This window comes from Lagenorhynchus albirostris, chromosome 6 (assembly GCF_949774975.1).
Source record: "Lagenorhynchus albirostris chromosome 6, mLagAlb1.1, whole genome shotgun sequence".
In the NCBI taxonomy this organism is placed as follows: Eukaryota; Metazoa; Chordata; class Mammalia; order Artiodactyla; family Delphinidae; genus Lagenorhynchus; species Lagenorhynchus albirostris.
Window position 1 is genome coordinate 65,554,379 of NC_083100.1, and position 12,293 is coordinate 65,566,671.

The 12,293-nt window shown below is 34.0% G+C and overlaps 1 protein-coding gene across 4 annotated transcripts in view; it reads left to right on the forward strand.

Annotated features, from left to right (window-relative positions):
• Positions 1-1,040: 1,040 nt before the first annotated feature.
• SCN9A (sodium voltage-gated channel alpha subunit 9) overlaps positions 1,041-12,293 on the forward strand; it is an 86,583-nt gene continuing 75,330 nt past the window's right edge. For 2 of the 4 annotated variants that reach the window (XM_060152730.1, XM_060152731.1), the window contains exons 1-6: positions 1,047-1,304; positions 6,187-6,305; positions 6,655-6,744; positions 7,311-7,439; positions 8,872-8,963; positions 9,954-10,163. In XM_060152730.1, the coding sequence (XP_060008713.1) occupies positions 1,047-1,304; positions 6,187-6,305; positions 6,655-6,744; positions 7,311-7,439; positions 8,872-8,963; positions 9,954-10,163 (898 nt within the window). Of the gene's footprint in view, positions 1,305-6,186; positions 6,306-6,654; positions 6,745-7,310; positions 7,440-8,871; positions 8,964-9,081; positions 9,174-9,953; positions 10,164-12,293 lie in introns of all 4 variants that reach the window. The other 2 variants (XM_060152733.1, XM_060152732.1) reach the window with 2 other exon arrangements.

Sequence of the window (12,293 nt, forward strand, 5' to 3'; positions counted from 1 at the left end):
CTTTCAAGTTGTTCACAGTGGGTTGACATACTAGAAGTTGGTGTGTCCCAACTCTCAGGCAATCCTAATGCAGAAGGACTCATTTTTATTTTCCAGTGGAGGAATTATGAAGTTATCTTGACTCATTGAAATAATAAGTCTCTTATTTTTAAAATAGGAAGTTATTTTTTATGCTCTTTTATTTAGAACATTCCAAAATAATAATATATAGAAGTTTGCATTTTTTATTTTGTATTTTTCTTTCCTGTAGTTCTTGTAATGTTTTGTATACACATGTAAGTTAATTAGGGAAGTCATAATTTGAATGCCTATTATAGTGTTTTCACTTTTTAAATTGAATCTATCCCAAACCTTTCCCAAATTCCTTTTATCTTCTTTGTTCTTCTGAAACATTTGCCTAAATTGTTTTTAATTCAAAATGGAAATATATTTTTTTCTGATTCATAAAGGTATATGTATTTATTGTAAGAAAATCTAAATGTGTAAAATAGAGTAAAACAATCTTCCACCACCTCACTTCACAGAGATGAGTTTCCTCAAGAAAGAGAAGCAGAGGGTGTGAGTATATTAATGAGATGTCAGACAGAAGAGGATCAGGTGACGAGAGAGGCAAGAAGGGAACCTGGAGAGTGGTGCTGTCAGAAGCACTGTCATAAAGATTTTTAAACAAGGAAAGTTGAATTGAATTGCACTAAGAGTAAATACAGATGAAAAATAAAGGGAATTAAACATATTTTTCATTAAGTTATCACTTTAAGATCTGTGAAGTGTTAAGTTCAAATTCTTAAATAAAGATCATTAGAGAGCATGGAAAATAAGTCATGTACGTAGTAGTCACTTAATAAGTGCTCATTCAACATGATGATAATTCTGTGAACACAGTGCTTCTTGTAGTTGAAACCAAAATCTGTTTTATTATTACTATTACTATTATTATTTTTTTCAAGTGCCATCCCTGGCTGGCAACCACTTAAGGCTTTGTTTGTTTCTACTTAGGCCTCTTATGTAAGGAGCTGAAGGGGAAATAAAATATACAGGATGAAAAGATGGCAATGTTGCCTCCCCCAGGACCTCAGAGCTTTGTCTACTTCACAAAACAGTCTCTTGCCCTCATTGAACAACGTATTGCTGAAGGAAAAACAAAGGAACCCAAAGAAGAAAAGAAAGACGATGACGAAGAAGGGCCAAAGCCAAGCAGTGACTTGGAAGCCGGCAAACAGCTGCCCTTCATCTATGGGGACATCCCTCAGGGCATGGTTTCGGAGCCCCTGGAGGACCTGGACCCTTACTATGCAGACAAAAAAGTGAGTTTATTGTGCCTGCAATGGTGTGGTCTCTGTTTACCTTTTTTGTACAGAAAAATATTTTAAATTGAGATTAAGTGGAATTTAGTGAAAAGCCACATCATGACAAAAATGTTTAGTTAAATACATATGTAGGCTCTTTCAGAATATGTACTTTTACTAATATTTCATCAAAACTGGTTCTGTCACTGGCATACTATTTCGATTTTTTTTTTAATTTAATAGCGTTCAGTATAATGTTCTGCCTTTTGGGACATAACATAAGTGCATCCTGGTAGGAACAAAATAATTGTCAGTTTGAGAAGTAAGACCTGGGGATATGTCCAGAATGCATTTGCATGGAGGTGACAGGTGAATCCATGGGAATATATAAAATCACTCAACTAATAATGGGATTTAGAGAGCCACTCATTTAGGGGGTTGGAGAGAAAGAGTCTGAGATGGTCAGAGAGGCAAGACATAATAAATCAGAAAGTTTTCCATTATTCAAAAAAAAAAAAAGGGAAGAGAGTATCTCATAAAATTATCCAGAAAGTTGAGGCTGGAGAAAGGCTATTGGAATGAACAAGGAGGATGAGTTGGTAACTTTTTGGAAGCAGTTTGTGTTAGGTGATGGAAATAAAAGCAAGATAGTGGTGGATAGCAAGTAAAAAGAGGAAGTGGGTGACAGTCGATGCATACTGAAAAATTTGAGAAATTTCCACCAGAAAGATGGTCACTTGAGGCAATGAATAAATTGAAAACCTTTTCAATGTAGGGTATAAATAGCACGTTTGAAAGTGGAGAAAAATTATTCTCAGAGAAAAATAGAGGGTCGAGTAAGTAGCCAGTTGCTGATGTTAACAGACAAGGGATAAACCACAGGTCAGCTTGTATTTGCATTAGAAAAATGGAGTGAAGCCTTACTGTGTGAGCCCTGAAGCGCAAATAGGAGGATGAATTTGAGTCCTGATATGTTGAAGTAAAGGTAGGCACATCTGAGGAAATGCATGTTAAATCATATCAATATTTTCCATACTACAGGAGTGGAAATTGTCCTTTGAGAGTCAATCTTGAGAGCAGCAGAGCTGAGAAGGTGTTGATTGCATTAAGGGGAGAGTTTGAAACACTGCTACAAAGGTTATTCTACCAAGAAAATGAGAAGGGGATTACAGTCATTTCTGAGACAGTAGCAGATACAACCAGATTGAACTTGACAAAGAGGAGACAGTAAAGGATTAGATCAGCAGGTTCCATAACTTTCTCCAACAATGCTTTGCTGCATGGCAACTGCAGAGTTATCTTTAAGAGGTCAAGAAAGGCAGGATAAAGTCCATTAAAAAGAACTATTTTGACTTAAGATGTAAATAAAAGAGATTATTTATTGATAACACATCTAGCAAATAAAATAAAGGGCACTGAAATGTCTTAAGAAATAGAAATAGAAAATGTGATGAAGTTAATTTTGGTGGTAGAAACACATCTTCTTTGGGATAGTTGCTCTGAATAGCAATATGTAATATTTTGCTTCACATTAAAGCCAGCATCTCAGCAAGCTGACAGCACAGAAGGAGAAAGCAGAATACCTGAGAAGCCTTTGAGATACTACCCAGCATTCCAATTAACCAATCAGTATTCTGACACAGGAAGGAAGAATGTTAACATGTATTCTGGATCTCTGCGTCAGGCACTAGACTTTTTATACAAATTAACACATATTTACTATAACTTGGTAAGACAGGAAGTAACAAAGGACCTGGGGAAAATAAGTAACTTACAAAATGCTACATGCTAGTAAGTTTTGTCACAAATTTTTTAGTTCAAGTTGATTTGACTCCCTACTGAAATATTCTGTTGTGTAACATCTCTTAGTTTAATTTCTGTTGTATAGCAATCACCATGCTCACAGCTTTACAAAAATGAATGGAAGAATGAATGGGTAAATAATGAAACCGGCAATATAGAAAGTACTTTCTCATTTTACTTACTACTTCATCCTGAAAAATGCCTGGCTCTTCATGGATACCTCCTGCATTTCCCATTTCTCAAGGGGGCCTGGATGTTACTTAACCAGGAACCCCTGAAGGAGGAAAGGAATCTTTCTGAAATAAATCCCAATTCAGAGATATAAACTAATATTGGCTTAAAGTGACTTGGGAGGTAAGGAGAAAATGTTTGTATTTGGATGGAGGATTAACTATTGGAATCATTTTAGGTATGTGGTAGACAACTTTAAAGGAGAATATTTAGGGGTGGGACTCCAATCCCCCACCTTGGCCCCAGCTCCTTTCAAATATGACGCCAACCACATTAAAAGCCTAACGCACATCTGCATCAGTGTACTTGGGTAGAGCTAGGTCAAACGAAGTGATCTATTTTTCACGGTCCTCTATTAACAGATGAATAAATACCCACAGGGATTACCGAGTCTTTTTATTTTAATTTTTTGGTTTCGAGCTTTAAATGATCAGCTTTTTGTGCCATGTCCTAGCCCTTCAATCATTCTTGATTAAAGTAGTTTTGACTTCCACTTGCAACTTCAGGATTGACTTCTGTGTGGATTGATTCCTTAATGTTTCGGGTTATTCACACTTATTGACAAGAACTTTATTTCTGCTACATTATAATCACTGCTTGGATTAAAAATCTAAATGACTCCTGATTTGACCTGGGTTCAGATTTTAACGTATATTTGAGTGTAATTATCAATGCTTTGTTAAAAAAAAGGACACTTAATAAACTAATGATAGAAGTTAGGGCTTCATTTTCATGTGTGATGAATATATTAAGTGCTTCTGAAGAGTTTTATGCAGTGCCTTTATTATAGATGAAAGTTTGTATCTTTAAGAAAGAATAAATTACCAATCACCCTCTGCTGTGGGTATTAAGAGGACAGGTACAATGTCTTATTATCTTCATATCACTGGTGCCTTATATGTTGCCCAAAATATCAGCAGCTGTTCCTACCATTTACTAAGAATTTACAATACACCAGAACTTAAAAGCTTCACAGACATGAAGTGCTAGCTCTCAAGTTGTGAAATGGTAGATCAGGCATTTAGAATCCTATCTGTCCAACTCCAATGCTTATACTCTTTAAGTACCTTAATTCTCTAATTTTATGTTCAATAAATTATTAAATAAGTGAGCAGTATTAAAAAAAATTATTCAGACCTTGACATCTATGTGTTTCCTAGTAGGATTTTAGACTTTGCTAAAGAGACTCATTCTGCTACCCCAAATTTCATAGGCATATCTATTTTTCCCACCTGTAGTTACCTCCTGCTTGTTTATAAACCTAGACAATCCTAAAGAAGTTTTTAATGAAAATGAAAATTGGGAATCTGAATTTAAAAATAGTAAACCAGTTCTTTTTTTTTTTTTAATATCAAGTACAAGGTAACTTGATCTTGCCAAGTTGAGGCAGTAATATGATTTTCACATTAGCTCAGATGACCTCTGGTTCATGAAGTCCCCTGATTATTCTGACAGACATGTGACCACGCCCCCTCTTTACTCTCATGCTCTGCCATTTGTATTTCTCTGTATGCTACCTGTCACATCTTGCCTTGTATTAGAGTTATTGTGTTCTTATCACTTTTCTAGGAAGCTCCTTGGATGCAAAACTCATGCCTCATTTATGTTCAAATTCCTTTCATTGCCTCTTATGCCATAGTTGCTCACTGCACAATTATAGAATATAATGGCTGAATGAATTTTAAAAAGCACAGTGTATTGAGATTTAATAAAACAATAGTTGTACTCAAAGGTGAGATATTAATTTTAAAACTAATTTTCAATGTAAAAGTGAACTTTATGTTAAATTATGTTTAATTTACTATACATAACTGGTATAGTACAAGGGACCAGGAATATAAAAGGGCATCTGAAAATAATAGATTCTGTTTGTTTTCTTGGGGGCTCTGCCACATACAAAAGCAAGATTACCCGAAGTTACATCTCCAGTTTGGTGAAAAATATTTATTACCAGAAGCTCCCTTATAAACTTATATAAAATTCAGAATCAACAACAAAAAGACCAAATTAGTGTCTTCTAGATAACACAAGGAATTTGTTTGCCAACCACAGAAAAATAAGACAAGGATTTGAACTTGGTCTTTCTGATTTCCAAGCCAACTCCTTCGGTTGTTTTAATGTTTTGTTGTTATTGCTGTTTGTTTGTTTGGGTTTCAAATTTTTCAACTAAATACCAAAGACATGGAAACTGTCACTCATTATGCAATGGTTACATAACATATTTCTTAAATGTTTGGTTCTATTCGTATTATTTCAAAAAATTGCCATGGATAGTAGCAAGCAAGTCCTTTATGTTCTTTTATTTTAGCTGTTATTAGTATTAACATCTAAAATAGGAAAATCATACTGAGTAGTAGGATTCTTTCAACTCTAATATTCCTTAAATTTATGAAAATATTTTTGAAAACTCATATTTTGGTACATTTGCTACTAAACCTGACAATAACCAAGAAGTATTAAAATTCTCTCAGTGATATGATAAAAATCAAGGATAGCTAGTATCTATTTGGTTTGCATAAAATGCAATGTAATGAAAGAACTAAGTTGTATTTTAAAATATTTACAGTGGCCACAAGTTATTGTTACTGATTTGGGTGTTGAAGGGATATGAAAAAGTGAAAACTGTATTTTGAAAGCTCTAAATAATACATGCTCATAAATGGCTCACTTCTTACTTTACTGATGAAATGGACAATGGACTTGGAGTTCATTGGCCAACATGACATGAAGAGCTGTGTTGCTTGAGTCTGATGGCAGTGTTTCTTTAATATGACCCTACCACATGGAGAGGTAAATTGCAGATATTAATCTACTACATTGAAATTTTGGAGTCTCGATTCATACTGGTTTCTTTTTACTCCTGCAGACTTTCATAGTTTTGAACAAAGGGAAAGCAATCTTCCGTTTCAATGCCACACCTGCTTTGTACATCCTCTCTCCTTTCAGTCCTCTCAGAAGAATATCTATTAAGATTTTAGTACACTCATATCCTTTTTAAAATGCTTACTTACAATGGTTCTTTAAAATGCAGTTTTTTGTTATTTTTTTTTAAATATGGATTTTAGTCCTTTTGTACCTGAAAAGACTCTGGTTTACCAATCTCAATATAATTTGGTGTAGATCTGTGAGTAGATTGGGAGAATGGCAATTTTAGTATTTTAAGAAAAATTGCTTTTGTCTCTTACTCCCTTGTTCAAAGAGATTTTTTTTAAGTCTATAGACGTGCTTAGAATTTTTTTCTAAGGAAAAATTGTTAGCATTTCAACAAATGTCTTTATCAAATATTCAAAGTTCCTACCGTGGTCTTTTATCATATTCCTTGATTCTAAGCTACAGCATTCAGCATGCTTATCATGTGCACTATTCTGACGAATTGCATATTTATGACCATGAGTAACCCTCCAGATTGGACCAAGAATGTAGAGTAAGTGGGTTTAAGTACATTTTAATATAGTCTTAGTATGGTCATTTTTTATCCTTTCCTTTTTATACCAGGAAGTTATTGCATCTATAAAAATTGTGGTGTTTATCTTCCCATGTTACATAGTTGCTTTTCTTTCAATTATTTTTCTCTCCCCTACAATATTAACCTGCTAATATTAGAATAGAATAATACGTGCTACAGTCTTTTCTAGATAAAAGACCTTATCAGATGCCCTGCTTTGTTCTTAGACATGCCACATATCTCTTGTCCTTGGGTATATTTCTGATAGGAACAATGCAGGAATTTTCTAGGCAGATCTAATACCTGTGTTCTTAGTAATTTTTAAATACCTCTACTTTCTGAGAGTGTTTCTGATATGTACATTTTAAGATTTTCTGGAAGGACCTTTACTGTAGTTTATTCTAATAGTTAGAATGGGTCCATAAACCAACAGCCATACTCCAATAGATGCCTTCCTTTGGTTGATCAGAAAAAATTAATTATAAAGATTCACATGGTATTGTATTCTTTTCACACTTAATATCCCAATGGATTCTTGTGCCTAGGTACACTTTTACTGGAATATATACTTTTGAATCACTTGTAAAAATCCTTGCAAGAGGCTTCTGTGTAGGAGAATTCACTTTCCTTCGTGACCCTTGGAACTGGCTTGATTTTATTGTCATTGTTTTTGCGTAAGTACTTTCAGTTTTTTGAAATGCCAAACTCATGAAAGTCTCAGCACAGTATTCCAGTAAGAACAGACTTTTGGGGTTTGACTTTTCCTGCATATAATGGTTGCATTTAAAGGATGCTGTATGGAAGTTAGTCATCAAAAAAATATTAATATTTTTTCAGATAGAGCATTTTCTACTCAAAAGTGTGTGACATCATTAAGATAGATGGTCTTCCTCCATGCTCAGTACTTGGATAGATAATATATGTAGTGCCAGTTAGGGTCACACTTTTTCCAAGTTCTTATTTAAAATCTGGTAAAACCTATAAGAAAAAACTCAGGCATTTATTATAAGTACGGTGCTCTTTTTGTAAATTAACCTATATTATTCAAAAGCTAATAAGTATATTAAAATATAGAAATAAATCTTTTTATAAGGGCTGTCACTGCATACTAAACCTAACATTAATGCATTGTGTATGCATTACATAGGCATCCACGGTTTATTTTCAAGGGAAAAGTATCACATTAAGATATAATTTTAATTTATTCATATTGCTCTTTTCCTAAATATATTTGTCAGAAACACTTCGTTATTTTTTAAATCTCAAACCTATATACAGTATTTTCCCTCTGTCATTTTGAATTGTAAAAGTAATACGTGTTCATTGGAGGGATTTAGACAATACAGAAGGGTCTTGGGATTTCTAGTCTCCAATTCCCGCACACCTGCCCCACCTCTGTCCTTCAGGCTGGCTTTTTGTGGTCATATAAGACTGCTGTACTGCCACCCACCACCTGCTAAGACAACACTGTGTCAAAGAAGGCTGCATCTTCTCAGGGGTCTCCTTCTTTAAAATTTATGTGCCATAAACTTTACCATTTTTAAAGTATAAAATTCAGTGTTTTATAGTATGTTCACAAAGTTGTGCAACCATCATCACTTTCTAATTCCAGAATATTTTCATCACCCCAGAGAGCAGTCACTTCCATTCCCTTCTCCCCCCGCCACCAGTCCCTGGAAACCACTCAACTGTGTTCTGTCTCTGTGGATTTGCCTATTCTAGACATTTCACGTGAATGGAATCATACAATATATGACCTTTTTGTGTCTGGCTTCTTTGAATTAGCATACAGTTGTCTAGGTTTGCTGCTGGTATTTTATAGAATATTAAATATCTATATTACCATAATATTGAAGTTTAGTAATTGAAGCATTTAATTGTTTAGTTAGGCATTTATGTGTATGAAACCATTTTAATAATACGTTTGTATTTTGCTCACATCAAATGACTCAAATCAAATTAAATTAGTAATGATAGAAGCAAAAGACTTGCAGAACTGTAAATTTAAATAAGAAGTTCCAAGCGTAGGAAACACCTTGACTAAAGGCACAGGTAAGTATCATAGACTCTATCTAAATTCTGAATAACTCTGATTTAATTCTACAGGTATTTAACAGAATTTGTAAATCTAGGCAATGTTTCAGCTCTTCGAACTTTCAGAGTGTTGAGAGCTTTGAAAACTATTTCTGTAATCCCAGGTAAGAAGTAATTGGTGTGAAGCATTAGGCCACTCATAACTCCAACTATTTTGGGAGTTGTTCTTTGTTTGTGTGTGTGTGTTGTTACCGTGTTTGTGTATAAACTCCCCTATTACAGATATGTGACAGAGTTTGTGGACCTGGGCAATGTCTCAGCGTTGAGAACATTCAGAGTTCTCCGAGCTTTGAAAACAATTTCAGTCATTCCAGGTGAGAGTGGGGTTAAACACCGGGGCTGACTTTGATCTTTTCAAGGAAAAACAAGAAAAACTTTCTCTTACACAATTTTAATTAAATTTGATCTCTTACGTTTTTCACAATCGTTATTAAAAGTCAGCCTTTGAGTTTAATCAGTTGCATGAGTCTTAGGCGATGAAGATGGCCATTTGGTTCACATCTCAACTTGAAATTTTCCCTCCTGTCTAACAGTTCATTTTCCATTTTGCTTATCCAGGAATGAAAATTTCAATTTGTGTTATTCCTTTTCATATGGTTAAGAAAAGAGATACAAAATATCAGCATGGGGAGGATTGCATGACATAATGTTTTTTTCTTTCCTCAACAAACCATTTCTTAACTGAAATTTAGTAAGTTGTCACTGTGTGCTGCAATTCAGCCTCTTTTCTGTTTTGGTGTCGTTATAAAGAGATGTTTTGTCTGACAAACATTCACTGAATTGACACTTTTTAAAAATTATTTTTTCAAGTGAGTGTGGATATGGTTTGAGCAACCAAATTATTCATTTTGACAGTTTGGTTATTCTCTGGAAATATTTCAAGTTTTTAATCACTTGCTGTAATATACAGAAACAAAATATATAAAACAGCAAGTCCACCCTTTTGAGCTGGTAGACTTTTTTCCAACTAGGTTATTTAAGATCATTGGCTTGATAAAATGCATGCATTTCTAGGAAAGCTTGTGTTTTGTTTTCGTTTCTCATTCAGAGGCTTTATTTCATTTTGAACACCTATTTCTCCTCCTCGTATTCAGGCCTGAAGACCATCGTAGGGGCCCTGATCCAGTCTGTGAAGAAGCTTTCTGACGTCATGATCCTGACTGTGTTCTGTCTGAGCGTGTTTGCACTGATTGGACTGCAGCTCTTTATGGGCAACCTGAAGCAAAAATGTGTGCGGACTCTGCTTGAAAATAATGAAACAATAGAAAGCATATTGAATACTCTCGATGAAGAAGACTATGGAAGTAAGAATGCCCTTGTAGTTATTAATAGGTTGAAATAAGGCTAAGAGCATTGTTCTCTTCTGGCAATGGAATGTTGCTTTCATTTTAATTATTTCAAAATCACTCAAATATAGAGAAAGTTGCTGCAATGTGAATTTGGATCATGTTATATTTTCATAAATTTCCCTGGATCTAAGCTTTCTAGCGGTTCTGGTATTAAGAACATGGGATAGTTGCATAATTCTCAATTTCTGTAAGATAAAAAAGAATAAGTTTGCTCTAGAAAAATAAATTTAGCTATGAATTAATGATATTGACCATTAAATTTCATAAGTTATATATTTATATACTATAGTTTTATTGAGTAATTTATACTTACATTTATTTTATAGTATAATTTATTATATAGTAATATAATTAATTTTTACCCTTGTATTTTTCTTATAACTATAACATTGTACAGTCATGTTAATCATGTTATAATGATAATATTATCACATATTAAAATGTTTGTCTCAGTAGTATTTCTAAAGATTTGTATAAGCAGAACAGTTTATTCAGCTTTATCAGCACTATCCTCATACTATAACCAATGATGAGTTTTACAGCTCTTTCTAACGGCTGCCCTCAATCTAGCTAATGACCATCATAGTTCAATTCATCAGAACTAGTTCTGTAGATACCATTTACGCACAGTCTCAGAAGTCTACTTAATTCACAAGTGTATTTTAGAGTATCCTACAGAAAGCATAAACGGCATGTTTTCTAAATAGTTATCCCCTAACACAGTTTCTCTCACCAGAGCTGATGAGTTTGGGTGAGAATGAAATCTAGCAAGATTGTAATTTCTGTCTAACACCTGCAGTGTGTCTGTAAGATGTTGCCCACGTGAACCCATAAACCTTAATAATTAGATCCAGAGGTAAGGTGGACATGCAAGTGCCTTTGATAGAAGGAGATCAGGGAGTAAAGGTCAGGTGTTAATTCTCCTTAAATAATAAAGAGTCGTATACATCATTATTTTTTTTTTTACTTTACTCAATGTGTTTTTTCCTACTCACTGAGTAATATAAAGGCAAATAAAACCTAGCTAATATAGTAAAAGACTGTAAATAAAGAAAACTGAAAAAAAGGAAGCCTAAAACAAGAAAACTGAAGGGTTTCAAAGTAAAATTTTTAATGTATATTTTTTTTACTACCAGCATTTGATGAGGAATGTAGCATATTTTCCTTTGCTTTTCTTTAATTTATTTTTTCAGCTTCTGATTTTTATTAATATGATCTTAAATTTTATTTCTAGTTTCCAAAGGATTTTATTTCTTAATTTATATACCATGCAAGTTATAGAGCTTACAGGTAATTGCTGACATTTGTACTTTGTTTTATGAATCAGTTTACATACAGCACTTACTTAAACTTGACTTTTTTTTAACTAGGATCAATACCAGTCCTTTTATTCTGAATCTTGGTCTCATTCCTGAGTTCATACGTTGAGTGATTTTTTTTTTTTTGACTTTCTGGAATTGCTTCAAGCAATTTTTTTCAAAAGGTGTAGAAAAAGCTCTTGGATCTTGCAGTATATCTTCATATTGGGTTCACACATGAGTGAATGACAGCTTAGCTAACAATGAAGTTTTATACCACAATCTTCTCCCTCAACTCTATACATTATTCTTGATTTTCTTCTGAAATATAGTTTCATAGCAGAGATGATTGTGTTCAGTCCGAGTTTGGTTTCCTACCTGTTTTCTGTGTCATAGAAGCCCAGTCTCACTGCAGTATTTATTCAAGTATTCATCACATGGGTTTATTGAGTGCTTCCCTGAGCTAAGCATTGTACAAGTTTCTGGACCTGTAGCAGTGAGTATGATAACCTCAGCCTCTGCATCCACAGAGCTTATCTTCTAGGGAGAATGAAAGAGTAAAAGGAGGGGAACAGACAAAAAATATTGCAAGTTATAACAAATGCTATGTGAAGAAAATAAATCTCAGGGGCTGAGATACCAACTAAATGAGAAGCCCTCTCTGAGGAGGTGGCATTTAAGCAGAGATCTAAAGGATAATAAGAAGCCATAAAATAGTGTAGGTGTAAATGGGGTCTGTTCCTTGAATTAGAAGGAAGAGCTTGTGGAAAAGCCCTGAGACAAGAAA